The sequence below is a fragment of the Ovis canadensis genome, chromosome 13, assembly GCF_042477335.2.
Source record: "Ovis canadensis isolate MfBH-ARS-UI-01 breed Bighorn chromosome 13, ARS-UI_OviCan_v2, whole genome shotgun sequence".
Lineage (NCBI taxonomy): Eukaryota > Metazoa > Chordata > Mammalia > Artiodactyla > Bovidae > Ovis > Ovis canadensis.
This window is the reverse complement of record NC_091257.1, coordinates 68,858,602-68,885,979: the sequence shown is the minus strand read 5'-3', so window position 1 is coordinate 68,885,979 and position 27,378 is coordinate 68,858,602. Positions and strand designations below refer to the sequence as shown.

At 61.3% G+C, this 27,378-nt stretch overlaps 3 protein-coding genes across 20 annotated transcripts; 1 reads left to right on the top strand and 2 right to left on the bottom strand.

Moving 5' to 3' along the window:
- Positions 1–149: 149 nt before the first annotated feature.
- On the bottom strand, positions 150–2,603 carry SOX18 (SRY-box transcription factor 18). The gene is made up of 2 exons (XM_069546633.1): positions 1,556–2,603; positions 150–1,407 (listed from the first exon to the last, which is right to left on the bottom strand). The coding sequence occupies exons 1-2, from the start codon at positions 1,911–1,913 to the stop codon at positions 593–595; spliced, it is 1,173 nt and encodes a 390-aa protein (XP_069402734.1). The 5' UTR covers positions 1,914–2,603; the 3' UTR covers positions 150–592.
- TCEA2 (transcription elongation factor A2) lies at positions 751–20,318 on the top strand. 12 transcript variants are annotated; one of them, XM_069546653.1, is made up of 11 exons: positions 12,939–13,169; positions 13,696–13,853; positions 15,897–15,959; positions 16,269–16,374; positions 17,092–17,182; positions 18,197–18,327; positions 18,530–18,586; positions 18,927–19,081; positions 19,151–19,297; positions 19,869–19,940; positions 20,124–20,318. In XM_069546653.1, exons 3-11 carry the CDS (start codon positions 15,906–15,908, stop codon positions 20,130–20,132), a joined length of 822 nt encoding a protein of 273 aa, XP_069402754.1. In that variant the 5' UTR covers positions 12,939–13,169; positions 13,696–13,853; positions 15,897–15,905; the 3' UTR covers positions 20,133–20,318. The 12 variants fall into 12 exon arrangements, with proteins under 12 accessions (XP_069402752.1, XP_069402750.1, XP_069402751.1 ...); XM_069546646.1 differs by having other exon boundaries at positions 12,947–13,169; positions 18,182–18,327; XM_069546654.1 differs by having other exon boundaries at positions 12,982–13,169; positions 15,835–15,959.
- Positions 20,319–21,144: 826 nt separating this feature from the next.
- On the bottom strand, positions 21,145–27,376 carry RGS19 (regulator of G protein signaling 19). Of its 7 annotated transcripts, XM_069546661.1 has the most exons (8): positions 27,208–27,326; positions 26,628–26,765; positions 24,842–25,645; positions 23,997–24,103; positions 23,668–23,789; positions 22,346–22,420; positions 22,027–22,267; positions 21,145–21,953 (listed from the first exon to the last, which is right to left on the bottom strand). In XM_069546661.1, the coding sequence occupies exons 4-8, from the start codon at positions 24,024–24,026 to the stop codon at positions 21,762–21,764; spliced, it is 660 nt and encodes a 219-aa protein (XP_069402762.1). In that variant the 5' UTR covers positions 24,027–24,103; positions 24,842–25,645; positions 26,628–26,765; positions 27,208–27,326; the 3' UTR covers positions 21,145–21,761. The 7 variants fall into 7 exon arrangements, with proteins under 7 accessions (XP_069402762.1, XP_069402760.1, XP_069402759.1 ...); XM_069546659.1 differs by lacking the exon at positions 24,842–25,645 and having other exon boundaries at positions 27,208–27,352; XM_069546658.1 differs by lacking the exons at positions 24,842–25,645; positions 26,628–26,765 and having other exon boundaries at positions 27,208–27,376.
- Positions 27,377–27,378: the final 2 nt, after the last annotated feature.

Here is a 27,378-nt window from a genome sequence, read left to right as displayed (position 1 = left end):
GAGTTAAAATAGAGAGTGGCAGGGAACGGGAGCTGGGAGGATGAGGAGTGCCCACACCTCCTGCCTCCCACCAGCTGCCTGGGGTAGTGTCCTGGAGGGATGGACCCCCAACCCCCCCATCCCCCCTGCAACAACCACAGACACTAGAGTTCGGAGGAAAGGTGAGGTGCTTTATTGTGGCCTCGCCTGGTCCAGGGGGACCCAGCTCCTGGCTCCTCCTTTACAGCAAACAAATGTTATTTAAAAAGCCCTTGCTACATTGGTGCTTCGCATCACTGAAACCCCTTGGGAGAAAAAGTTTAATTAAAACTTAAATATATTGTTTTAAGAATATAAAAAAGGCAAAGTAAAAAATGCAGCCTAGTTCTAGAAAATACACTGCAAGAAAAGGATTAGGCTTAGCCCCAGCAGGGTGAGCCCACACGTCCTAGGCCTGGGCTCCCCGGCCAAGCCCCAGTGCGTGGGGACCCTCCCGTTGGGGTGCCCTCGACCAGGCCAAGGCCCAGCGTCGCGGGTTCCTGCGGGGCTGTGACGGGTAGCGGCAACTCCGCCTGCGAGAGAGACAGAGCCATCGCACAGTGCCCCGGGCGACCTATCCAGAGATGCAGGCGCTGTAGTAGACAGCAGAGCTGGCATCGGACAGCGCGGCGATCAGGCTGCTCTCCTCGGGGCAGGACATGGTGCGTGGGGCCAGCTTGGCCAGCGCCACGTGGTACGGGAGCCCGGCGGCGTCGGGGCGAGTCCGGCTGCAGTTGAGGTACTGGTCGAACTCGGTCAGGTCCACGTCGGCCCACAGGTCGGCGGCGGGTCCCAGCGGCTCGGCGCTCTCCAGGGGCGGGGCTTCGGGTGGCGGCGACAGAGGGCCGGGATAGGGGCCTGGGCCCGGCGCGCCCGGGGCGCTGTAGTAGAGGCCGCAAAGCTGCGCGGCGGGGCCGGGCGCGGTCCTAAGCGCCTCGGCCGGCGGCGCCCCGAAACAGCCGCCTGGGTTCCTGGGCAGCTCGGCTGGGCCGTAGGGCGCACGGAAGGCCCGCAGAGAGCAGTCCTCGGGCGCCGCGGGCGGAGGGAAGAAGGCGGCCTCGCCGGGTTCCAGGCCGTCCAGCGGTGAGCGCTCCGGTGTGGGCAGCCCCAGACCGTCGAACTCGGCGCCCAACGGCGGCAGCTCGCGGAAGACCCGGGCCGGGCCCGTAGCCGCGGGAAAGGGCTCGGGAGGCGGCGGCGGCGGCGGCGGCGCCGCCAAGCCTGGGAGGAGGAGGCCGGACTCCAGCCGCCGCGCCTTGCGCGCCTGCTTTTTGCGGCGCGGCCGGTACTTGTAGTTGGGGTGGTCGCGCAGGTGCTGCACGCGCAGCCGCTCCGCCTCCTCCACGAAGGGCCGCTTCTCCGCCGGGCTCAGCTCCTTCCATGCCTTGCCTGCGGGCCGCGGGCGCGGGTCAGCTGGGTGCCGTCGGGAGAGCTGGCAGGCTGACAGCCGAGCCCAGTGCGCGCCCCAGCGTGAGGTGCCCCGGGACCCCGCCCGCCCCCCATCCCCAGCTCCCGCCCCTGCCTCGCGGCCACTCACCCAGCATCTTGCTTAGCACCGCGTTGTGCAGGTCTGGGTTCTGCTGCGCCAGCCGCTTGCGCTCGTCCTTCGCCCACACCATGAAGGCATTCATGGGCCGCCGGATGCGCGACTCATCGGTCCCCTGGCGCTCCCCACGGCCGGCCGGGCTGAGACCATAGCGCCCCGGCTCGGGGCTACGAGGCGGGCTGCGCGGCGGACTAGGCGGCGAGGCAGGCGCGGCGGGCGCGGTGGGGACGGCGGGGACGGCGGGGAGGCCGCGCGGCTCAGCGGCGGCCCCGGGGCCCGGGGCCCATGCACAGTCGCGGCGGGCGGGCGGGTCGTCCTGTGCGCCGTAGCCGAGCGGCGATCTCTGCATTCCAGCTGGGCGCGGCCTGGGCGGAACGGAGCGCGGGGAGCGCGGAGGGTGGGCGGCGGGCACGTCGGGGTCGGACGCGCTGCGCGGGCGGGCGGGCGGGCGGTGGTGGGGACGGCAGTGGCTTCTCGCCGGGTGGGCGCACAGATATAGCAGCGCGGGGGCCAATGGGCGGCGTGGCGGACAGGGCGGGCCGGGACGGGCCGGGGCCGCCCCCCTCCTCCCCGGGGCTCCCTTTCTTCTCCGCGGGGCGAGATTCCGCCGCGGCCTCCTCGAAGCGGCGCCCCCCGCACCCGCTCTGAAGGAGAGACCCCCCTGAGTGGGAGAGGGCGGCTGATGTGGCCTGAAGCTTAGCAGGGGGCAGCCTTGTGGGGGCTGTCAGACTTTCAGAATCAGACCCCCGGGCAGGAACTGGGGGCGGGGGCGGCTGCCTTCCCAGCAGATTCTGACTCCAAGGGAAGTTCACCTTGGGAAAAGTGCTTTGTGTCTTGAGAGAGCTGCTTTAAGTAACTCCGGGCGTCACTGCTCACTTGTCCTTCACCTACATGTGGAACTTGCAGCTCTGGGAACTTTGAGCCTCCCCCCACCCCCACCGCTCCCCAGGTCTGTTCATGGGGTTAAGGGAGATGTTCACCGTGTCCCCCACCCCACTTGCAAGCGCTGGAAAATCGGCAAACCGCAGCAGCTGAGTACCTGGAAGAGAGGGTAGATGACAGGCACCTATAGCAGAGCAAGAGAAGGGGTCCAGTGGGTGGAGCCCAGCGCCTCATCCCCCTCCCCAGAGCCTGACTGACCAGTTGTAGTAGCTGGTTACCCAGTCCAGTGGGCCAGGCCAGTGCTGCTGCAGGAGTGAGGCTGGGTCAGGTGGCAGGAGGAGGGGACTTCCCCTGGGCCATCAGACCCCTGAGGGTGTCCAGAGGAGCTGCCAGCCTCCTTGACGTCCCTTCCCACCCCTTCCAGAGGGTGTCTGGGTTCCCAGACCCTGAGAGGTGTTCTCCAGGCAGGCTGCTCCCCTGCCCCCATGCTGAGGGTGGTTCTAAGGGGCCTGTGAGTGTGTGTGTTGGGGGTGTAGGATGAGTTTTCCCTCCTGCACATCCCCTGGCAGTCTGCGAGCTCTGTGGCTCCACTACCTCATCAGGAGCCCCATCCCATGTGTTGAGAGCTCCATGGTGTGTGACCTCAGGTGATGGTGATCCTAGGTGTGGGTGGCCAGAACTCCTGGATCCTCTGTCCCTGGTAGTCCCTCTGCGCCAGTCAGGGCTTATGAGGGGGCAGGTCCCCTGTGGGTCTGACAGCTCCCGCAAGCGGCTGCGCCTGAGCTGTCCAGGGGAGAGGCCAGCACCCCCACAGGGGTCCTCCACCATGAGGTCAGTTGGGTGTGCATTCCATCCTCAGCGCAGGCTCTGTCATGTAGGGTTGGGTGGCTGCTATCAGGTTTCCACATCTCCCAGGCTCTGGTGCCTAATTAATGGACACTGAGCCCATGCTGATGGACTGAGGACAGTTGAGGGGGTCTCCTTGAGTCTGGAGGGAAGACTAGCTTTTCCTGGGAGGTAGGCAAGAATGAGGTCCTGAGGTTGGACGGGTGTACAGCGTCTCCCAGATGTGACTGTTTCCCTTTGACCAATGTGGGTGGACTGGGGTTGGGAGAAGAGACATGTGAGGAAGATGGGGCTGAAGGATGGGTCCATGGGACCAGCATCTGGCAGAGGTGACATCACCCTGCAGCCTTCTGGGTGTGGTCTGGGGTCAAAGGCCTGGCTCAGCCTGAGCAGCAGCAGTCTGAGCTGATCACCACTGGGCTTGGGAGGTGGCTTCTGGTTCCTCCACTCCAGCCCCTGACTGTGTGGTGGATCTTCGGGTCCCTCAGGGCCCTGCCTGGCCCCCTGCAGTCCCTGAGAGCCAAGCGGCTCAAGCTGCTGGGAGCTCCGTGGCCAGAATTACCTCACCACCAGGGCTCCACACCCCAGGAGGGCTGCTTCGCCTGGCGCCAGCCACTGACCCTCCCTCTTGGCTGAGCTCCAGGACTCAGGTGTCCGGCTGTCACATCCTGTGAGCTGGGGCTCAGCAAGGCAGGGGAGAGCCTCCTGAGGTGACCTCCACCTCATCAGGGTCAGGCTCCCTCCTCTGTGTGCTGCCTGGTAAGGCTGACATTAGCTCTGGCCCACCATCCAGATGGGAAAACAGTGGGGTGGGAGCTGCAGTCAGGGTGGCCCTGACCTTGGAGCCTCTGGGCTGGGGATACTTCCTCTGGGGCTGTGGAAGGGCTGTCATGGGTGTGACCAGTTGGGCATCAGAGGTGTGTGTCTGTGTGTGGTCTGTGTGTCAGTGTCTGTCTGCCTGGGTGTGGGGATGAGGCTGGACTCTGCCATAGGAGATGAGGTCCTGCGGGGAGTGGAGGTCTGGCCCTGGACATCCACCAGGGGAGGAGTTCGTTCCCAAAGACTTCTCTGGCCACCAAGCTATGGCCCCCAGTCCATCCACAGTCTGAAGGCGTTCCTATGTCTCCAGGACCCACCTGGTCCAAGTCTGCTGCTGCCCACTTTGGGAGGTCCTGTCTGCAGCCCCCTGTCTCCCCAGACAGGAAGTGGGATGGCGGGCAAGCTTGTTCTGTGAGCGGGGGCTGGCCTGGGCAAAGTGGCCGCTGCCTTCCTGGCCCTCCATCCCCGCTCCCTCTGTCAGCCTGGACTGGACCCGTAGGCTCTGGGCAAAGCCTGCAAGGGATTCTGGGTAATCCCCTCAGTGCCTCTGAGTGGGAGATTTGTTGGGCTCTGGGGGTGGCAGACCTCCCAGGCACTGCCCGGGGCATAGACCTCACAGGCTCCTAGCCTCCCAGGCCTGGCTTGCTGCAGGAGCAGGAGTGGGGCTGGGACCAATTACTGAGTCCCTAGACGCAGGACTTCCCTGCTCCTAGAGCGGGAGCAGGGTCCCCATCAGTTACGGGTCCAGGTGGAGAGGTCTCTGGTCTCCTGACTCCCGGGCTTTGGAGCCAGGCCACCCAGTTCAGGCCCTGCCTTGTGGTCCTGGAGGCCAGGGCTCAGGCCTGGCCCAGATCCTCCTGTTCGTCCTTGAAGCTGCCCCAAAGGCTGGATGGGGGTGGGGAGACCACCCGATGGCCTAGAACCAAGTGGGCACACTCCCCATGTGCATGCACGACTCGCCCAGCAGCAGGCCTAATCCTGGGAGACGCTGGAGCTCAGGCATGGGCTGGCTGGCTTGTCCAGCCCGTACCTTCCTGCTCTCAGTCCTGGTGTGCAGAGGGTCATGGGGGTGCGAGGGAGCTGGCGCGGTGCTCACGCTCACAGGGCAGTGTCTCAGGAATGCCGGGGTCAGGGCACGATTTACCACTGTCACTGTCATGGGGACCTGGAAGTCCTGGTTAGAGCTGGGTGGTCTAGGGACTTAGGTGTCAGTGTGCTCGTGGGGGTGCTTGTGGGGCATGTGGGAGAATGGCACCCTTGCAAGTCCCAGGGCTGTGGTGCAGGGGTTGGGTCTGCCCCTGAGTGCTTCAGATTAGCAGGACCAAGTGGGTGGGGGGCTTCTCTGGGTTGAAGGGGACTTGTGAGTTGGGGGTGGGGGCACCTAATGTAGCCCGTGTGAGGAGTCCTCTGGGACGGTGGCTTCACCGGGGCAAACAGGCTGTGGTTGGTCATGTTAGATCACTTTTGTGGATGTCCCAGGTGTCAGGGTCTGGCAGGGGTGCTGTGCTGGATTGGAGCTGGGGTCCCAAGCAGGGCGAGCCCTGGGGCATTGTGGCCATGGTTGTTCTCCAGTGTCCTGCATTCTGTGTGGGCCTCTCTTGGTGCTCAGCGGGGGCTCCGTGGGAACCAGGCGGGGGGGCCGGGGGAGCCCCCAGGCTGCTCTCAGTTTCCATGGCAATAGCAGGGAGGAGCCAGGAAACACTAGCTCAGGAAGGAAGGCCACAGCTGCGAGGAGAGAGCAGAGGGCCAGCCTGGCTGAGCAGGCGCCAGACACTCTGTCTGTCCAGTTGTCCGGCACAGCTAGCCTGCCAGGCTTATTGCTCTGCCCTTGGCTCCACCCCCATGCCAGTCAGTCCGGGCTTAGGCAGCCGCAGGGAAGGAGTCTTTGCTCAGACCTTGGCGCCCCAGGCCTGGGTGATACAGGAGTGGTGCCCTGGTTCCCTGGAGACTCTTGGTGGGACAGAGATGGGCTCTCTGTGTGCCCTGCCTGGGGGGCTGTGTATTGACACCCTTGGGTATCCTGAGCCCCCACCCTATGACTGCCCTGCTCTGGGCTGGCCCAGCCCCTCTTCTCTCCCGCCAGGCTCTGCTGACAGTCCTCATTTGCCCTGGGAAGCATGGAAGGAGAAGCCAAGCTCTCCAGGTGGTCACTGGCCCACGGGGCCTGGTGGGCACTGCCACTGTGTGTTCTTTTCTACTGAAACCCTGGCTTTGGTAACAAGTGGCTCTGATTGTCCAACCGATTGTGACTGCCAGCTGGGCTAGAAGGCAGGCCTGTGTCTTGGGGACCAGCCGCCCCTTCTCTCTCAGGCTCAGGAGTTACCCATCCATCCACCCATTGGCTACTGACCCACCTGAAAAGGTCAGGCCCTGTTCCAGGAGATAGGAGTGTAGCCGTGAACAAAACAGACCCAAGTGCTACTTGTGGGGAGTTTCTGTTCTGTAGGAGTGACAGACAACAAATCCACAAAAAATCCGAATCCAGGGTGCTAGGCTGTGGAGGAGAGAGGGGCTGTGTCAGGGTGCTCACTGCCTGTCCGTTCAGGAGGGGACTGTGGAGCCAACCCTGAAGAGTATGTGAAAGCAATGAAGGGACACATGGGGAAGAGTGTTCTGTGAAGAGGAAACAGTATGTGCAAAAGCCCTGGGGCAGGCACATGCTGGAGAGGGGACCAGGGCTGTGGGAGGCCTGGAGGGTCTTGCTTCCTTCTCTGAAGAAGACATGGGGGCTTGGGAGAGTTTTGAGCAGAGGAGCAGAGTGACTGGATTTAGCTCTCCACTCCATGCTGCTGTGTGGAGGTGGCCCAGTGCAGGCAGAAGTACTCACCACTTCTCCACCCACAGAGAAGGCAAGGGTTGCTCTGGGAATGGGGCCTGGCTCCTGGGCCCCCCGGTCTGCTGCCCCCAAAGGAATTTCTTTTGTCTCTTTCCACCAGGGAAGGGCTGGTGTGCCTGGACCCCTGGGAGGCACTGCCTTGGGGACCCTAGTGAGTTAGATCTCCTGCTTTCATCAGGGCCCCTGACCCTGCTTCTGCTGGGGCCCCTGGGGAGGGGGAGGGTGGAGTGGCCGCCAGCCTGGCGGGCTGGCAGGGCAGGGAGGGCGGTGTTTCTGGGAATTGTGTGGGGGAAGTGCATTGTTAGAGCAAGCCTGGAGCAGGCCGCCAGGGCCTCTGCTGCTGGCCTCTGGGGGGTGCCTCCTGCCTCCCCAAAGTGCTGCTTCTGGGGGAGGGAGCTGGGCCTGGGCCAATCCCTGGGTGGGGCTGGGACTTTCCGGGAGAGGCTGCTGGGGGCGGTGCTTCTTCCCATTCTGCAGACCAGGAGACTGAGGCCCAGAGAGAGCACTGGCCAGATGAGATGTGCACTGGTATGTAGGATGGAGGACTAGGCTGGACCTGGTCCCTGGTTACCACCCTGCCTGAGCTGAGAGGCCAGGACCTGAGAGAAGCCTGAATGGGACTGGCTGGGGTCAGAGCCCTGTGGCCCACAGGTGGGCTGGAGGGCCTGATGGAATAAAGTGCAGAAACAGCTGGGCACTGGGGTCAGGGAACATTGCCCACAGCGCAGCAGAGGGAGTGGGGGTTTCTGGGACTGACATCTGCCTGTCCGACCCCTGTGGCCATGGGAAGGGGGAGGGGGCTCCGTGTGAGTTTGGCAGCACCGGGCTTCCCACCGAGGCCCCTGCCCCAGCCAGAAGGGAAGCAGGATTCGACCTGCAGGGGTCATGGCCAGCTCTGGGCAGGCAAACGTGGGGACACAAATACAAAAATAAATGGCCTGAGCTTCCGATGTTTCCGTGGTCTGAGGATGGGGGAGGGACAGGCCACTGGGCCAATAGTGCAGCCCGTCTGTGTGGGATGTACCTTGAAGGGTTGTTGGGGTGTCCCCAGGCCGCTGTCAGGGCTCCATCTGCCCACAGAGTCCCCGGGACAGGCCAGGCTCCCCACAGAGTAGGGCCCCTGTGGGCAGACCCATGAATCTCTCACCATAAAGGGGTCAAGTGTGGAAGACCCCTGCAGGGTGGGACACAACCCTTGCGTGACTCGGGTTGTGTGCCAACACCCCAGATACAGCAAAAAGGATGTAGGGTCTGGAGCCTCACTGAGCACCCTGCTGTGGGTATAGCCAGGTTCACTTCACGGTGTTGAGGTCACCCTGCAGGCACAGCTTTCTGGGGGTAGGGGTGGGTGGGAGGATCTGGGGGCCCAGGCAGCTTGCTGGGGGAAATTCCTTGGAGGAGGAAGTTCCCAAGATTCAGTAGGGTCCAAGGGGTCTTGGGTGGATGGTGACTATTCTGAGAAAGGTTCTGGGGTCATGAACTCATGAGGGAACCAGGGACTTCTAGGATGGAAAGTCAGGGGTTTGGGGGTTACTCAGTCACTACTACTCCAGCTTGAGCCCTGGCCAGAGTGGGACTCACCCCTAGAATCCACACATGAGGGACTCTCTCCACAAATAACCACAATCTCACCTGGGCTGCTTCATGGTTGTGGCCAGAACCAGTTGGACCTCCTGGCCTGGCAGGGGTGGGGGTCAAGGGGCCTGGCCCACAGGCCATGTGTGGCTCACTCCCGCCACCTAGAGGCCTCTGCTCATCATTGGGGCCTGCAGGCCACAAGACAGGTCACCGGGCCTGGACCCTGCATGGTGTCACACTCCTCCCCCTGTGGTGGTGGCTTCCATATGGGACTGCACCTTGTCAGGGTTCAGGGCTCCCGTCATGGGGCAAAGGGCTGCGGTCCCCAGGTCCAGCCGGGAAGCCCCCACCTCCTCTGTCATCCACCCCCATTTGCCTGTCCACTCTTCCCAATCACCCTCCCTCCTCCCACACCTCCTCATCACTGGTGTCTTGGTCTCCATTCATCTGTAGCCTTGGTGGCCTGTCAAGAGCCTCTGAGCCATGCCTGGCTCCTCATGAGCTGTCTCTGTGGTCCTTGCCAGAGGGAGGAGGAGGAAGGCTCGAGGTGGGCTGTCTGGGTTTTCCTCTCTGGCTGGGCTGGGGCAGGGCCCTTTCAGCTGACAGCTCCCTCTTGCCTCCTTGTCCCAAAGTAAGAGCCCACGTTGCCATGGAAACAATTACACTGAAAGACAGAAAATTATTTTCTGAACTGTGGGATATAGAACCCAAGCGCTTCTTTATTGCTGCAGCTCAGGGCCGCAGTGAGCGTGGCAGGATGCTGGGGGCATCAGCACAATGGCTGAGACATGAAGGGGCTCTAGTTTGTGTTGTGGTCAGTCCTGGCCCTGCTGTGACACGGCTTCATTCGTAACTGAAGGGACAGTATGCATCCCTTGGAGAGCAATGCAGAGGCGACTGGGAGGCTTTCCTATGGGGTTTCTTTTCTGCCAGGGGATGGTCTCTGACTCCCAGGTTGAGACCCTGTCCTATTTTCCCTCCCACCTGGCCTAGTCTCCCTCCTCAGCTCATAGACCTGCCCTGTTTCCATCTCCCCAATCCCCCTAGTTGGCCCCTGACTTGTGGTCACCCCTGCCCCTTTTAGCAGCTTGGATATGGTCACTGGCTGGGGGACAAACTCCAAACTCCTGTAATACATCCCCCAACCCCTCAAATCCCTGCCCTCCTCGGGGTGCCCAATGTTCAGTGTCCACTGGGCTGGCTGGGAGGCCTGTGCCTCTGCCATTTGAGGACAGAGGACAAAACCCCGAGGCACCCACCCTGGGGGATAAAGGGCAAGGCTCTTCCTTCTTAACCAGCTCAGAGGTCATGCTTGAGTCTTTGTGGCTTAAAACGTCCAACCCAGCCACACATTGGAAGCCTCCCTCACTCAAAGCCCAGGACTGGATGGGGTTAGGAAGGTGCCAGAGGCCTTGAAGATGTGGGTAGGGCCCTGCCTCTGGAGATGCTGAGCTCCGCCATGGCATCTGACAAACCTGGAGCACAGGGGAGAGAGTGTCAACCCATATGGTCAGCATACAGCAAAGCACTGCAGATGTATTTCTGACAAACAGCTTCTGGTCCCTAACACTACAGTCAGAAGGAGAGGATCAAGAAAGGCCTCTCAGAAGCATCACCTGTGCTGTCAAGAAGGGTTCATGCCAGACAGCGACTCAACCTTAGTGGAGGCACCAGTTGGGGCAGGGTCTGGGCCATCACTGTTAGGGAGCCAGCCTCGAGGCCAGACCCCATCTGATTTCTCCCCAGGACAAACCAGGATAAAGTGCTGGGGATTAAGCAAAATGGCTGTCTGAGGAGGCCTTACAAATAGCTGTGAAAAGAGAAACGAAAAGCCAAGGAGAAAAGAAAAGTTATACTCATTTGAAGGCAGAGTTCCAAAGAATAGCAAGGAAACATAAGAAAGCCTTCCTCAGTGATCAGTGCAAAGAAACAGAGGAAAACAATAGAATGGGAAAGACTAGAGATCTCTTCAAGAAAATTAGAAATACCAAGGAAACATTTCATGCAAAGTTGGGCTCAATAAAGGATAGAAATGGTATGGACCTAACAGAAGCAGCAGATATTAAGAAGAGGTGGCAAGAATACACAGAAGAACTATCCAAAAAAGATCTTCACAACCCAGATAATCACAATGGTATGATCACTCACCTAACCCAGACATCCTGGAATGTGAAGTCAAGTGGGCCTGAGGAAGCATCACTATGAACAAAGTTAGTGGAGGTGATGGAATTCCAGTTGAGCTATTTCAAATCCTGAAAGATGATGCTGTGAAAGTGCTGCACTCAATATGCCAGCAAATTTGGAAAACTCAGCAGTGGCCACAGGGCTGGAAAAAGTCAGTTTTCATTCCAATCCCAAAGAAAGGCAATGCCAAAGAATGCTCAAGTTTAGTTCAGTTGAGTTTATTTGCTCAGTTGTGTCTGACTCTTTGCAACCCCATGAACTGTAGCATGCCAAGCCTCCCTGTCCATCACCAGCTCCCGGAGTTTACTTAAACTCATGTCCATTGAGTCGCTGATGCCATCCAACCGTCTCATCCTCTGTCGTCCCCTTCTCCCACCCTCAATCTTTACCAGCATCAGGGTCTTTTCAGATGAGGCAGTTCTTCGCATCAGGTGGCCAAAGTATTGGAGTTTCAGCTTCAACATTAAGAAAGCTCAATCTACTGCACAATTGCACTCATCTCACACTCTAGTAAAGTAATGCTCAAAATTCTCCAAGCCAGGCTTCACCAGTACGTGAACCATGAACTTCCAGATGTTCAAGCTGGATTTAGAAAAGGTAGAGGAACCAGAGATCAAATTGCCAACATCCGCTAGATCATCAAAAAAGCAAGAGTTCCTTAAAACATCTATTTCTGTTTTATTGATTATGCCAAAGCCTTTGACTGTGTGGATCACAACAAACTGTGGAAAATTCTGAAAGAGATGGGAATACCAGACCACCTGACCTGCCTCTTGAGAAATCTGTATGCAGGTCAGGAAGCAACAGTTAGAACTGGACATTGAACAATAGACTGGTTCCAAATAGGGAAAGGAGTACATCAAGGCTGTATATTGTCACCCTGCTTATTTAACTTATAGGCAGAGTGCATCATGAGAAATGCTGGGCTGGATGAAGCACAAGCTGGAATGAAGATTGCTGGGAGAAATATCAATAACCTCAGATATGCAGATGACACCACCCTTATGGCAGAAAGTGAAGAACTAAAGAGCCTCTTGATGAAAGTGAAAGAGGAGTGTGAAAAAATTGGCTTAAAACTCAACATTCAGAAAACTTAAGATCATGGCATCTGGTTCCATCACTTCATGGCAAATAGATGGGGAAAGTGTGGAAACAGTGGAAACAGTGAGAGACTTTAGTTTTTTGGGCTCCAAAATCATTGCAGATGGTGACTGTAGCCATGAAATTAAAAGATGCTTGCTCCTTGGAAGAAAAGTTAGGACCAACCTAGACAACATATTAAAAAGCAGAGACATTACTTTGCCAACAAAGGTCCGTCTAGTCAAATCTATGGTTTTTCCAGTAGTGATGTATGGATGTGAGAGTTGGACTTTAAAGAAAGCTGAGCACTGAAGAATTGATGCTTTTGAACTGTGATGTTGGAGAAGACTCTTGAGAGTCCCTTGACTGCAAGGAGATCAAACTAGTCAATCCTAAAGGAAATCAGTCCTGAATATTCATTGGAAGGACTGATGCTAAAGCCGAAGCTCCAATACTTTGGCCACCTGATGCAAAGAACTGCCTCATCTGAAAAGACCCTGATGCTGGGAAAGACAGGGTGGGAGAAGGGAAAGACAGAATGGGAGAAGGAGACGACAGCGGATGAGATGGTTGGATGGCATCAGCGACTCAATGGACATGAGTTTGAGTAAACTCCGGGAGTTGGTGATGGATAGGGAGGCCTGCCGTGCTGCAGTCCATGGGGTCGCAAAGAGTCGGACAGGACTGAGCGACTGAAGTGACTGAGTGACTGAGGCCTCCAGGGTCCCCGAGACCACAATTCCAGTCAGAGCGCTCAGGGGCTCAGCGCAGGACTGGGATCGGGCAGCCGCCCTCTGGACTGAAGAAGGTGGCGAAGGAGGGCTCAAGAGGTGGGGAGAGGGGACCGACCCTAGCGTGCCTTAGCGGCCTCTTGCCGTCGGACCCGGGTCGCCCCCGCGCGGTGTCCGGAGGAAAGTGCAGCGTTCGGCGCTGCGGGCCCTACGCACGGTCGGGTTCCGCGCTGCCGCAGCGCCCTCCGCCGACTAACCGGCCCGCGCGCGTTCAGGCCTTGGGCGGCGGCCCGCGTCAGAACTACACTTCCAAGGATGCCTTGCGCGCCTACCTGGCTCCTGGGAGTTGTGGTCGGGAGCGGGGAGGGCTCGCGCAGGGTGGGCGGGAGCGAGAACTACATGTCCCAAGATGCAGCGCGGCGTCGCGGGGGCCGGGGGTTTGAACGGAGGGTCTCCCGCCCGTGGCGGGGCTGCGTCTACTGCGGAGGGTGCGGGAGGCTGCGGCGGCCGGGGCCGGGGTCCGGGCCGGGAGGCTGAGGCTGGCACGGCGGGCACTGGGGGCCCTGCCCCCAAGGCGATGATGGGCAAGGAGGAGGAGATAGCGCGGATCGCCCGGAGGCTGGACAAGATGGTGACCAAGAAGAGCGCGGTGAGGGGCGCGGGCCGTCAGGACCCCGGGACCCCCGCCCCGCCGAGCCCCCGCCGAGCCTGCCGAGCCCCCGTCAGGGTCGCGGTGACCATTCGAAGGGCAGGACGAGGCTCCGCCCTGGCAGAGACTCTCAGGACGCGGGGAGACCCCCGCCAGAGGCCGAGACCCCCATCCTGGGCCAGCCCTAACCCTTCACCTCGCACCCACGGCAGAGGCCGCGATCCGACCTGGACCTTGTCCCGGGAACCACCCGCTTTGGACTCAGACCCCAACTGTCAGGCTGAGACCCCGCGGGCCTGGGATTTGCCCGTTTCCACCCCTCACTCCAGACCCCCTCGGGAGGCCGGCCAGGCGGAGACCCTCCTCGGCCCCGCCCCTCCAGGCCTCGCTGAAGTCCGGGCCTGTACAGCCCTGACTGGCCGCCCGCCGCCTTGGCCTTCCTCCTCCCCATCCTAGGCATCCTCGGAGTCCCCCAGAACTCCCTGCCAAGGCCCACCCCGACTCAGAGCCCTCTGTCCCACCTTAGGTCTCCCACGTCCTTTCTCCGCCTTCAAGAGTTTGGAGTGTGAGATTGGACCCCTTGTTCCCTGGAGCTGTGGCGCCTCCCCTACCTCTGCCTGGTCTGGGGCTGCTGCGGCCCCGACGTCTCATTTCTCCAGCCAGCCGGCCAGAGGGCTTTCTTGGGTGGGAAGGCCTTTTTTTTCCTTGTCTATTCAGTCGCCCAAGAACCAGGTTGCCCTAATAAATTCTTTCCCTTCCATAGCCATGGCTCAGCCAGAAGCTCCTGGGGAGTGGGTAAATGCGTAGGCACCTTGGGAAAGAGCCCTAGGGGGCCCTGAGCCTGCCCTGGGAATCCCAGGGCCGCGGACTCCAGCCAGCCATGCTCGCTGTGGGGCTGGTCCTCCATTGTCCCTAGGCCAGTGAACCTTTGGGAAAAACTGAGCTGGGGCTCAGAGGGCCTAGCAGATGGGCCTCCAGTTCCAGGCCCCTCTCAGTTTTGAGCCTAGGTGACCTGCGTACCCTCATAGGAAGCATCTATGCTGGATGGTACCTGCCTCTAGGGGTGGGGGTGGGGGGTCCTGCTGCTCCTAGAGAGGCTCAATAAACAAAACCTGCTCTCTCCCCAGACTCAGCTCCTGGGGTGGGTGAGTGGTGGTGGCAGTTGCGGGGGAGGTTCAGCTTGGGGCTTAAGATGCCTGCCCAACCACCTCAGGGCTGGTGGTTTGGGGCTGGCTTTTGGGCTGAGTATGGTTGAGTCGGTCTTTGGACAGGGTTCTCCACCCAGGCGGTGAAGGGGGCTGATTCCCATGCTCTCATTCATCTATCAAGCAACAACACTGCCTCGTCCCCAAACCCTGCACAATGTCCACACCCCTGGGAGGCAGTGGGCAGCCCAGAGCAGGGGTGTGGGAATGTCTATGGCTATTTCCAGAGATGCCAAGAGAAAAAAGTTGCTTTCCCCAGAGGAGACAAAACAAACGCCCTCCAGGTCGGGGCAGAGATGGGTCATGGGACCCACGGAGGACTGGGTGGGGCCAGGCAGGGCTAGGGGAGGGGACACCTAGGTGGAGCACCATATGGATGGAAGCCCAGGGGAAAATGAGGAGGGGGGACAGGTATGGACTGGGAAGGGCGTGAGAAGGTTTGAGGCACCATGGACCGGTGAGTGAGAGCCAACAGAGAATTCTGGTGGGTCCCAGTGCCTTCAAGGCCCCTTGGGGAGTAGGGGGCCACGACTGGGAATCCTGTTTTATGCCTCCCTGGTCCGGAGGCATCAGAAAGCTGGTATCCTGCAGCCTGGGGCACCATTCTGGGGAAGATGATTGCTGAGTTGCACTGTGCCCTTGTCTCTGGTGACCATTTGTCCCCTGTGAGGAGCTTACCATGGGGCTGGACTCTGCAGCCCGAGGGGCAGGACTTGCCAGGGGTGATGAGGGTTAGGCTGCAGCCTGAGCAGAGGTGCCATCCAGATTGGGGAGGGGCAGGTTGTGCCCCTCCCACAGCTAGGCTGCCTTGGGTGGCTGCCTCCCCCATGTCCTCAGACACACACACGTGAAACCTCACTGGTGGGTTCCCCGAGGCTTCTGTGGAGGAAGGCAAAGCCCGGCGCGGGTGGGGTGGTGCAAGGCCTCCCCCTGACTACAGAGCTGTGGTTTCAGCAGAGCTCTAGGAGGAGATGGGGGCAGGTGTGTTGCTGGTGGTGGGAGCAGCAGGGCCAGCGGTCCTGAAGGGCCCCAGGGAGCTGTCTGCCGTGGCGTCATGTGGCTTGTGTGTGTGTGCCCCGGAGGAAGCAGATGTGGGCGAGAGTGCTGGTCAGAGAAGGGAGACAGGGCTCTGTCGGGCCAGGCGAGGTGACACAGCTGGAGGGAGTGAGTAGGGTGTGGGGGTTCATGTGAGGAGAGCAGAGGCCCCTGAGGTCTTGGCCTCAGCAAGGGGCGCTGAGGAGAGGCTGCCAGAGTTCCGTGGGCAGAGGACATGGGACCAGGCAGGAGTGGGCACTTCTCAGGGCTGTGTTTCTTCCTGGTATGGCACCCCTGCCAGGGAGGGCTGTGGCCCTTTCCCCTGTTGGCCCTGTGGTGGTGGGTTGGCGTTCCCGGGGCATCTGACCCAGGTGGGTCTCCAAATTGTCACTGCCTGTGTTTGTTCCCCCAACCCTTGTGTGTAGGATGAGGTGGGCTCGCCCACCAAGAGCTGAGAGTCATTTACGTGGGCCCTCCCTTCTTCCAGGAGGGAGCCATGGACCTGCTGCGGGAGCTGAAGGCCATGCCTGTCACACTGCATCTGCTGCAGGTAGGGCCCCATGAGCCCCCCAGCTCCCAGCACCTGGTGGGGCTTCCTGCCCCTGCCCTGCTTTCGGTTGGCATGAATCCCTGCCCCTGAGGAAACGGTCCCTGCCTTTCTCTGTTGCTCCATGAGATAGGAATGGGCATTCAAGAGAAACCGACGGTGTTTCTCACTGAGGCTCGTGCAGATGGAACGGTCACCCTCAGGAAGGGTGCCCCCTCCCCTCACTGGTCCCCAGCCTTGCCCTGTGGGAGTCACCATGGGTCTGTGGGGAGAGTTTGCCCGCTGCCCCCAGCCTGGCCGCTTGCCTTGCAGTCCACCCGTGTTGGCATGTCCGTCAATGCCCTGCGGAAGCAGAGCTCGGACGAGGAGGTCGTCACACTAGCCAAGTCCCTCATCAAGTCCTGGAAGAAGCTCCTGGGTATGGGTCAAGCAGCCTGGGCTGAGTTCGGGGGCAAGGGGCACCCAAGATTCTGGCCCCTCGCTGGGCAGCACTGGGTAGGGTGCTGGCTATGCTGTCCTGGAGCAGGGAGTGCCCAGTCTAGGAAGCACCAGGAGGAGAGGGGCCCATGAGGAGGGAGGGGAGAGCTGGAGGGGGGCTGCTCTGAGCCCTGGAGGGGGACCTGACAGAGCTGGGGGAGGTCACGTGGGGAAAAGTGTCAGGGCAGCCAGGGGGCAGCCCCGGACCTGAGGGAGGAGAGCTTGGAGAGGAGATGAAGGAGGAACAGGTAGGAAGGACATGGGGTTAAGAGGAGGAAGATGGGGGGTGGTCTGCAGCCATTCAGAGGAAGTGGGGCTGTGGGGCGACTGGTATGCCACCACTGGACCCCAAGGTGCCCCTACCTTCCCAGCTCCTTCTGGGCTTTGTCCAAACCCTCAGGAAAGAGAGCTGCGTGTCCTGGGCTCCATCTCTGTGGGCTATCACTCTGCTGAGAGTTTTTGTACTCAGGAGGCCTTTCCAGGACCTTCGTTGGTTGGGGGAGAGGATCCTGGTCTTTAGCAGGAAGCTGGGGTTGGAGGCAGGGTCCGAGGGCTGGGGCTGTGCCTTGGTGGTGGTCTGCCCCCCTCGCTGGCCCTGCGCTGCCCTCCTGGTCTGCCTTCTCCCGGCCAGCCCTTCCTTCTTTCCTGGCACCTGTAGATGCTTCAGACGCCAAAGCCAGGGAGCGGAGGAGGGGCGGGTCTCTGCCCACGTCATCCTCCAAGGAGGCCTCCGAGGCCCAGGACCCCAGGTAGCGCATCCAGAAGGCAGCGCATGCCTCCCTTCCATGTCCCTGCTTTCTTGGCAGACCAAGGTGCTGAGTTCTGGGAGCCTTGGGGCGGGGGGGCTGAGGTCCCCAAAACACATTGGTCCTTCCCACTCCTTGGAAGGGACTCTCCCTGGGGTTAGCCTCTTGCTGCACACTGACCCCCTAGAGATTCCTCTGGGTCTTTTCAGCCCCGGGCATCTAACGGGAGGCTGAGTCTGCCTGGCTGCACACGGCTGACACATACCCTGAGCAGGCCTGGGGGAGCCTGCTGCTCTCATCCCCAGCTCCAGGGGTGGTTCTCACTGGCCAGTTCTGGATATCCCCCTTGGCCTGGTGTCTGTTGATGTCGGTCCCTTCCCTGGGGATGCCCCAGCCTGTGGTGTGATGCAGGTTCTGGAGCCATGAGGCCTTTCTGCCACCCTGGTGATGGCTGTGGCTGAGAGGCAGCTGTGCTCTTGAGCTCACTGGGCAGCAGTGGCCAAGGGCCAGGAAAAGCTGACCCTGAATCCGTGGCATGGCCTTGTAGAGTCGTGGGCTCATCCGCCCACCTGCACATGTTGTTTTTCCTCCAGGAAGCTGCCTGTTTCCACTGACTTCCATGGAGATCATGGGGTCACGAGATCCAGGGGTGTGAGAGGAGGGCTGGCTGGACACAGGGGGTGCCCAGACCTGTGAGGAGTGGGGCTGCCTGTGTAGTGGTACCAGGTTTTGGATGACCCCTAGCCCCAACCTGGCAGTCTGCATCAGGCACTGTGGCCCCATGTTCCAGGCCTCCCTGAGGCAGAGACCCCATCTGGGATTGTGCCCCACCCAGTGAGCCTCACTGCCTCTGGCTGGACTGCATGGACACGCTGGAGCTGACTGCACAGGGGCAGGGTTGTGGGCTGCTTTCAGAGTGGAGCAGACGAGGTCTGGGGGCATCGTGGCTGTGACGTTGGCTTTTCTGGGGACCGCATCTCATGGGGGTGCATGTGGCCCGAGTGGGCCTCTCTCCAGCCGCAAGAGGCCAGAGCTGCCCAGGATGCCCTCAACACCAAGGATCACCACGTTTCCCCCGGTGCCAGTCACCTGTGACGCTGTGCGAACCAAGTGTCGTGAGATGCTGACCGCTGCTCTGCAGACAGACCGTGAGTGCTTCGGTTGGGGCCACCCAGCACACCTCAGGGTCCTGGCTCCTGACACCACACTCCATTCCCAGGCCTGGGCCCTGCCTGCCTGCAGAGGCCTGAATCCAACTGGTTGCTGCTGCCCTTGGGGGCGGGGATCTCACACAGGTTGAGGCATGGGGGTTAGATTTGGCAGGCAGTTGGTCAGGGCTCTTTCTTACAGATGACCACGTGGCCATTGGTGCAGACTGCGAGTGCCTGGCGGGCCAGATCGAAGAATATATCCTTTGTATGGGGGCTGCGCGCTGGGTGGGCTGAAGTTTCTGGGGGTTGCAGGGTTAACCAGGCCCAGTTCCCTTGGCGGCCACTGCTTGGTCCCCTCGACAGGGAGTTGGGCAGTCGGGGGCCCTCCTAGACCCTATGGAGTCTGACTCCGCCTGCAGTGGACTTGGGTCCCAGAGCCTGCGCCTGCAGCTGGGCCTCAGCCAGGAATGTGTCAGTGTCCGGACCCTGTGTTGCTGGCTTTTCCAACACGGTCCCCACAGAGAGGCCCTCAATAGCCCAGGGACGGGTTAGGGGGCAGGGTGTTGGCGTTGGGACAGGTCCTTAAACACCCGCACGTATCTTCCGGGACGTGGGAAACACAGACATGAAGTACAAGAACCGCGTGCGGAGCCGCCTCTCCAACCTAAAGGATGCCAAGAACCCCGGCCTGCGGCGCAACGTGCTGTGTGGCGCCATCACGCCCCAGCAGATTGCTGTCATGACCTCAGAGGTGAGCCTACCAGGGGTGCAGGGGGCTGCCCCTGGGGGCCGCAGGCTAAGCATGTGCCCCTCGCCCTAGGAGATGGCTAGCGATGAGCTGAAGGAGATCCGCAAGGCCATGACCAAGGAGGCCATCCGCGAGCACCAGATGGCGCGCACAGGTGGCACACAGACGGACCTGTTTACCTGTGGCAAGTGCAGAAAGAAGAATTGCACCTACACTCAGGTAAGCGCTGGTTGCCTCTAGGGCCCCGCCCTGCCCTTGCTGACAGCTGGGTCCCACTTGCATGGACGCACATGGGCTGCGCTGTGTGAGATGCCGAGATTCAGGCCTGACTTTAGCCTCCCACAGGGCTGGAAGCTGCCTTCACCCTTGGGGCCTCCTCCTTGCCGAGGTCCCCAGTAAGCAGCCTTCAGTGGTGGGTATAGCGTGCTCTGGGTCACTAAAGTTGGGGGGGCCTGGCCTAACTGTGTTGCTGCTGGCAGGAGGATGGGTGCCCGGTAGTGGCAGTGGGAATACACTGAGTCATGGAGGTAGACACTGATGGGGCCCCAAGGGATGTCAGGGAGCCCTGTAAGCAGAAAGCAGTTGGGGTGGCCCCCAGGTTGGGGTCACTGGGTAGGCTCAGCCCAGGTCATCCAAGAAGGCCAAGGTGTCGTGAGGCTAGTGCTGCCTGAGTATGTAGGGGGTGCTCCCCAGGTTGTGACTCCAGGGAAGTCCTGCTCCCAGGGCCCTCCAGCTGCTAGTAACTGAGGTCCTGGGGCTGGGTACCCCACCATCACAGCCCTCCCCACAGGTGCAGACCCGCAGCTCTGATGAGCCCATGACCACCTTCGTTGTCTGCAATGAGTGTGGGAACCGCTGGAAGGTAGGGGTGAGCCCAGGCCGTCCTGTTCTTTGGAGGTGGTTGTCTGAAGTGTGAATTTGGGGATGGCCATGCCAGCCAGTCTCTTGGGCGCTGTGAAGGTGGTGGATGGAGACCCAGCCCTGCCTCCTGCCCTCTGGGGTCCTGCAGGCCACATGGCTGCTGCCTCTTGTCTGTTTCTTGCAGTTCTGCTGAGCCCTTGTGCACGTGTGCCTGCAGCCTTGGGCCATGGCTAGTGCTGGCCAGTGCCCTTTCCCCATCCTCTGCTGACAGATACAGACACAGCTTCTTAGAAACCTGCCCTCAGAAGGCAGCACACCCTGCCCCGTTCTACCTGCAGTGCACCTTTCCCCTCAAATCATTAAATGTTTCTTTTTGCCACCGTTTTGTCCCTAGCCATTGGTCCTGGTGGGCCACGCACAAGCTTGAGCTTCAAGCTGGGTCCCCATCCCCTCAATTCTGGTCTGTCACCCCAACCCCCCACCCCCTGCTGCTGTGGGAACAGCACATTTCCCTGGGGCTGGGTGACACAGGCTTGGCCCGGTGGGATAGCCCTGGAGGGAAGAGCCAGTGTGTGCCCATGGCGGGGCAGGGTTGGGCATGCATAGCATGGTGGGAGGGGCGTTGGGTGCACAGAGGACCCAGGGTCTCAGGATCTCTCCAGGTACTGCAGCTCAGGGTCCAGGGATCATGCAGGGAGGTGAAATCTGGGCCCACAGCTGTGTTTGCCTGCAACCCTTCAGGATGCCCCTGCCCCACTGCTTGTGGAGGCAGTGTGGATGGGGGTGGACCCCTGATGACGGTCCTGGGTCCCGGTGCAGCTCTGAGTTGCTTTACCAACTGGAAATTGAGGGATCAGAGTGGCAAGCCTGTGCCTTGTGAGGCCTCTGACACAGTATAGGTGCCACTGCATGGCACCCAGGTTCTCAGAGAGGTCACCTTGTCAGTGTCCTGCCCCAGCTGGCCCAGCCTCTGGAGACAATCTTTGATACCTGCCAGGGACCCTGCCTGCGGAGGACCTGGCCAGTACCTCTTGTGTTGCCAGCTTTGATGGCAAGGTGCCTTGGGGGCTGCACTTGCCTGATCACAGGCCCTCAAATGGGGAGGGCTGAGCACCTGGTCCCTGCACTGGGCAGGGCTGCTCCCCTGCTGGGGGTCCCAGACAACTCCTCATCCTCTCAGAGAGGAAAGACTTTTCCTTTAAAAATATCTTCAATAAGATTCTATTTTGGGAGTAAGAGGAGCAGAGTTAAATATGAAAACATTTTCTTTTTTTGATAAGACACACAGTGCCATATTTCCTGGTTTAAACTCAATGATCATATAAAAGAGAAATCAGGTCCTGCTGCCTTGAGCCTAGTTCTGAGGTCCTCAGTCTAATCCTGGGGTGCATACGGCACCAGGCAGAGGTCTCCTTGTATCACAGAACTAAACAGAAGGTCTGCTCTCCACGAAAGGGTTTCCCAGGGACCCTGTGAGATTTGTGGCTCCAGGATGCTTCCAGGGAGGGTACCTCCTTTCCCCACGTGCGAACCCGAGCAGGAGGGCTCCGTGGCCAGAGGCGGGGGGGGGCGGGGGGGGGGTGGTTGATTCAAGAAAGGTCGCCTGGGCCCAGAGGCACTCACGCCTGCCTCTCAGCAGGACCCTGGAACACTGCGTCCCCCGGGTGGGGAAGGGGCCTCTGGCGCTGCACCTGCCACTCTTGCCTGGGACCACCCCTGGGTGCTGGGCCCGGTGGGTGTGCCTGACACCTGCTGAAGCTCTCTCCTGAAAGGAGTCTCTGCCGCGGGAGGCGTCCCACATCTGGGCGGCCACGTGGGCAGCCTAGGCCTCACTGGAGGACTGGGAGGCCCCCTGGAGCAGCAGGGTGCGGTAGGCGGGGGAGCTGAGGAAGCGGGGGTAGGAGTCTCGGTGCATCAGCGTGTAAATCTGCAGCTGTGCGTCATCGAACGTGTGCGCCGACGGCTCCTGCATCTTCTTATTGATGCCCTCCCGCACCCGGGAGTCCAGGCTCACCTGCGGGACAGGGGCCACGGTCAGGGGCGTGGAAGCGCCCCCACCCTCCCACCCTGGGCCCGTCGCGGCACACCTCCTTGGGGGACAGGATGGACACGTAGTCCTCGTAGATGAGCCGGGCCTTCTCGTCCACCACATGCTGGTTGGCCTCGGCCTTGAGTTCCTCGCAGGCTAGCCAGAAGAGCATGTTCTCCTCGCTGTACTCCGTGCGCAGGAACTCCCGGAATACACTGCGACCCGCTGGGCTGTGCATCAGCTTGTCGAAGGACTGCGCCCAGCTCCGCACCTCTTCCGGGGTCGGCGTCGGCGTGGCGCTGCGGGGGGCATTTGGGCATCAGCCGGCTGCGTCAGGCTCCGCCCCCACCCGCGCAGAACCCCCGGGCCAGACTCACCAGACTTCGCAACTGGGGAGGGGCTGTAGCCTGCTCTCCCGGGAGGCTCGCCAGGCCCGCCGACGTTCTTCGTTCCTGCGGGCAGAGGGGAAGGTGGCACTGCCCTCCAGGCACACGTATGCATGCAGGACACTCCGCACATAGGTGTTAGAACGGGCAGGAGGCCTCGAGGTTCTCAACACACGGATGAACCCGTCGCAGGTGGGTCCGCTTTCCCAGCCTTTGGTCCTGCCCTGGGACATCTTCTTGCCTTCAGGGCTTCACAGGCCCCAGGTGTCTGCCTCCCTCCCTCCCTGGCCTGACCTAGACCCTCGCTGCTTTTTCCTACAGACCCCACTGATGTGGTGAAGGCCCAGCCTGTGTGTCTGACCCCTGACTCTCCCCAGGGGATCTGCTTCCCTCCTTAGCTCTGGGCGCAGCATCGGTGATGGCTTCCAAGTCCACACCTCCAGCCAGACCTCTCACCAGGGTCACTGACACGGTTAAGGACATCTGAGACTCAGGGTTTGGGCAGAACTCAGTTCCCTCCTTACCCCACCTTTTAGATGCGAAACTCCTCTCCTGGTCCCTACAGGCAAAGGCTAAGCGGGTCCTAACAGTTCATGGCCTCCCATCCCTAACCCTAGGCAGTTTCTCTGTTTCAGGCCTGGGCTCAGGTCTCAGTTGTTCACTGGTCAGCTGATCCCCACTTGGGTCCCCTCAGCGCTGTCTACTCAACAGCCAAGGACTGAGAACCTGCAAAGGGCCATATGCCTCTGCAATGTACAAAATCGCCAACAGGTTCCCTATGTGCGTAGAAACTAGTTCACCCCCCGAGGCCCAGTGCCTTCCCCCACCTACCAACTGTCCCAGGGCCAGGTCTCTGCTCAAAGCCCCTCCACCTGATGCTGTCTGTAGGACCTGCTTTTGTCTTGTTCTGTTTTAGTTCCCAGGGCCAGTCTGGGCGAGCTTACAGAGACAAGACAGACATACACACCGCCCTAGCTTACAGCAGAGATGCACACACATGTGCACGCTAGGTGCCTGCATGTTGCAGTAGACACACACACACCCCTAGTTTAAGTAGACACACATACACAGCTAGCTTACAGTAGATACACACACACACACATGCTTGCACACCAGGTGCCTGTATGTGGATACCACCTGCACTGACCACTAGTCACCAAGCCCCTGGATAAGTACTGTGGGTGGCAGGGGTACCCTACTTGGAGGTGATGCCTCAAAAGCCTCCTAAGGGCTAAGGACCAGGGTCCTGGATCCTAGGTCTGCTCAGTGTCCACTCCCCACCAGGCATATCAAGCATCCCCAGGCCCACGTACCAAGAGCAGCTGCAACAACAGCACCAGCACAAGCAGCAGGGGTTTCGCCTGGGGGGAGCCGAGGGGGCCGCATCATGACTGGACATCGAGGGGGGCTGGTCCGCCTCCTCTGGCCCTGTTTGCTGGGGGAAGACAGGGCTGCCTCAGCCTCCAGGCAAAGCCCATGGTTACCACCCGCTTTCCAGCCCCAACTGCCCGCCGGAGGCCATGCTCCCTCCCAGGGCTATGACCCTTGTGGCCTCCCAGATGTCCATGGGTCTCTGAACTCCTAGTCATGCCCTTAGCCCCCCACCCCCCAAGGGGCAGCGGCCAGGGTGGAGGCAGCCCACCTGCTTCTCAGCCTCAGGTGGGGTGGGCATGGATGGGTGGAGGAGGTTGCCAGGGCTCCGTGGTGCCTATTCCAGGACACCTGTTTCTGTCACCACAGCCTGGGGGTCTGAGAAGAGAGGCCGGGGTTCTCACTGAGAACCTTACACCCACCCTGGCCGGCACCCTGCCAGGCATTCTGAGTCTCTCCCTACCTGCCTCCCTGGCCTCCCACCCCCACGGACTCTCCTCCACCTCCCACCTCCCACCCCCCACCTCTAGACTACTCTGCCCAGGCCCAACCCCCACTCTAGTCTACACCGAAGATGTGAGGGGATGGGGATCAGGAAGGAGGAGACCCCAGACAAGCTCTCCACAGGAGGTTCTGGGACACCCCCATCTGCTCCCTCCCTGGGAAGCCGGAAGCAGGGGTTCCTCTTTCTTGGTTTCCGGCTCCTGGCCCCTCCCAGGGGGCTGCAGGCCCCCAGAGTCTGAGTCTGAGGCTCTCAGGGGTGGTGGTAGACATTCAGAACCTCCCTCCCAGGTTTTCCAGGGGATGGGTGGTGGGAGGTGGGGAGGCTGCTTCCCACCAGGAGTTCAGAAGGGCTGCGGGGCCTTGGAGGCCCCCCGCCTACTCCCAGGGACTCCGCAGAGGGAGCAGACCAGGCCTGTGGCACGGAGCACTGGAGTAGGGCTTGGGGCTGAGGCAGGGCGTCCTGAAGGTGCGGGCAGTGCAGCAGGCACAGCCGCCTTCTCAGCCCGGACGCTGGCTCCGCACCCAACCTTCGACTGGCACCTCCGGGTCTCCCAGCCTCCTTTCCCCTCCCCACCCCCAGGCTACGGAAACCGCTGCGGCCCCAGGCCTTGCCGCAGGCGGGCGGTGGCGCGTCTTGCTCCCGGGCGGGTAGGAGCCGCGGGGTCCCTTCCGCTCGGAGCGGCATCGGGGCGAACCTTCCCCTTCTGCAGTGCGGGCGTGCGGAGGGTGCTCAGTCCCACCCGGATGAGCGGCCCCTGTTGGGAACGCAGGGACCGAGGGCGGCCAATCAGGCTCCAGGAGGCAGTTTTGAACGCCTTCCCACCTGCCCTCACCCCACCCCCACCTCGGCCCAGGTGAGGCATCCCGCCCCCTTCCCCGGGGTAGGGGCGGCCCCTGGCGCGTCTGGGGCGCGGACCTTCTGAAACCCCGCCGCGAGAGACTCACGACTTGGTTTCACTTTATTTTCTCATTAAATGAACATTCTGTCAGTTGCTGCCTCCCCCCCCGCCACGCCCCCCATTCCTCAGCTTTGGCTTTTCAGTGCCTGTTTGGTTCAGTTGGCCTCTTGGGGTCTGCGATGGCAGGAGAGGAAAACGATGTTGCAGGACGGGCCCCAGGACGGTCGCAGGCTGGGCAACCCCGGCGTCCCATCTCCTGGCCAGGTGCTGGTGCCCAGGGGTGACAGCCCGAGACATGCACGCTGAGGGCACCCCTGTCTCCAGAGTCTGAGCATGCAGAGGCCCCTGCCCTGACCCGGATCTGGGGGCCAGGTGGAGGGGCCCATGGGGTCTTGGCCCTTGGCTGCCTGCCTGGCTTCCCCTGGAGCATGGGAAGGTGGACCTTCAAGCTTCCAGCAAACAGACAAGATGGGGAAACAGCAGCCCCACAGCTTGCCTTCCCGCAGGGGTCAAGTTTCTAGGGAAAGGAAGGGGTGTGGCAACCTCTGAGGTCTGGTAGCTGTACCCCAGCCGGGCTGTGACTTCCCCAGGCAGAGCGGCTCTTCCTCCTCAGCATCTCCACCCACTGTGAGTGGGGGCAGGGCCCCAATTCCCCCCACCACCACCCCCTAGCTCCCTGAAGATTAAACTCCCTAGGCTGCCTTCTCCAAATCAGCTCTGAACTGGAGGAGGGGACCTGCCTGAGAGTGCTGCGCCCAGGTGCTGGGGGCTGAGTTGTGGCAGAGATGGGGAGAGGCCGCCCCTCTGCCCTGGTTGTAGGCCCTGGACATTGTCGCCCACCCCTGAACCTGGCTCCCTGCACCATCCCCAGGCCGGCTGGGACCACTTATGCCTCTGGGGCACCTGCTCTCTCTCCTAGTGGGGTTACAGGATCAGAATCAGGGCTCCTGCCCCTCATCCGGGCATGTGGAAGGGGGCTCCTTCCTCTTCCCCAGCCCCATCCAGGCTTTGGCCCCTAAGTCTAGGATGGGAGAAGCTGGACGGGCAGTAAGTCTGGCCTCTGGGGACAGAGGTTCCCTCGGGAGCAGCTGCTGCTCTGCTCCACAGAAGGAAAAAGAACGTCCCCGAGCCCGCCCAGTCCAAAAAAAGAATAAGAAAATGTGACAATCCCAGGAAAAAATGCCATAACCTTTGTGAGGGGGGTTGCCAGAGGGGCTCCATTCTCTTCTCATCCTCCTCAGCACCTTTCCTGTTTGCTTCGCCCCCGGCCCTCCACCACTGGGCTGGTAGGGACGTCCCAGCCTAGCGGTTCCAAGGCAGGCCAATTTTCCTAGCCCTGGTGACCCTCGCCCCAGCCCACCTCTGCAATGGCAGGGGCAACCCACTTCTCTCTCTCCTTCTCTCGGCTAATAGGGTCTGGCCTGGGGAAGTCTGCCCCTTTCTCCGGCCTCTGACGCCCCCACCCTACCCTCAAGGAACTCGCCACGCGCCCCACTCACCAGCGACCCAAAGGCGAGGTGGGGGCGGGAGGGGCCAGGTCGCTCTGGGCCCCACCCTGGCTGCCGAAGGGGCGTGCACTGCAGCAGCAGGACTCAAGTCAGACGGCAGGAGGTCCTCCTGCGCGTTCTGGAGCGAGGCTGGCGCCAGGAGCCCCCGATCAGCTCGGGCCGGGGGCGCAGCGCCTCCCCTCCGACTGGCGGGGATGACTGGCTGCCAGATCCAGCGGGGTGGGGGCGGGGGCAGTACGGGTGTCCCGCCTCGGCCCCTCCCCACCAGGCTGAAGGGGGGACGGGAGACGCGGAAACCTGGGTTCTTCCGGCCCCCCCCCCCACTTTGAGCAATCACTTCCCCAGGCTTTGAGCTGCAGAAAAAGGGGAACCCGCTTGCAACGCCCCCTCCCCCACGCGCGGGGACTGCATCCAGTCCCGCCGCGGCCCAGGGTCCACGTGGACCCCTCGGCGGGAGTCCTTGGGGCGCGGATCTGGGCGCCGGTTACCGAAGCTCCCGCCCCGCACAGCCCACGGGCCCCGGGCCGGAGGGGCAGGGCTGCCGTCCTGGGCGCCGCGCGCGCGCACTCACCGGCCGCGCTCCCGAGCCGCTCGCGCCTCAGCCGCCGGCCCGCGCGTTCCGAGGTCCGGCCGGATCGTCGGGGAGCGGGCGCAGGCTGCAGTGCGCAGGCGCCTCGGCCGCACTTCCCCAAAGCGCGGGGCCGGGACTTCCTCGCGCGGGGAGGTGCCCGGCCCGGCCCGC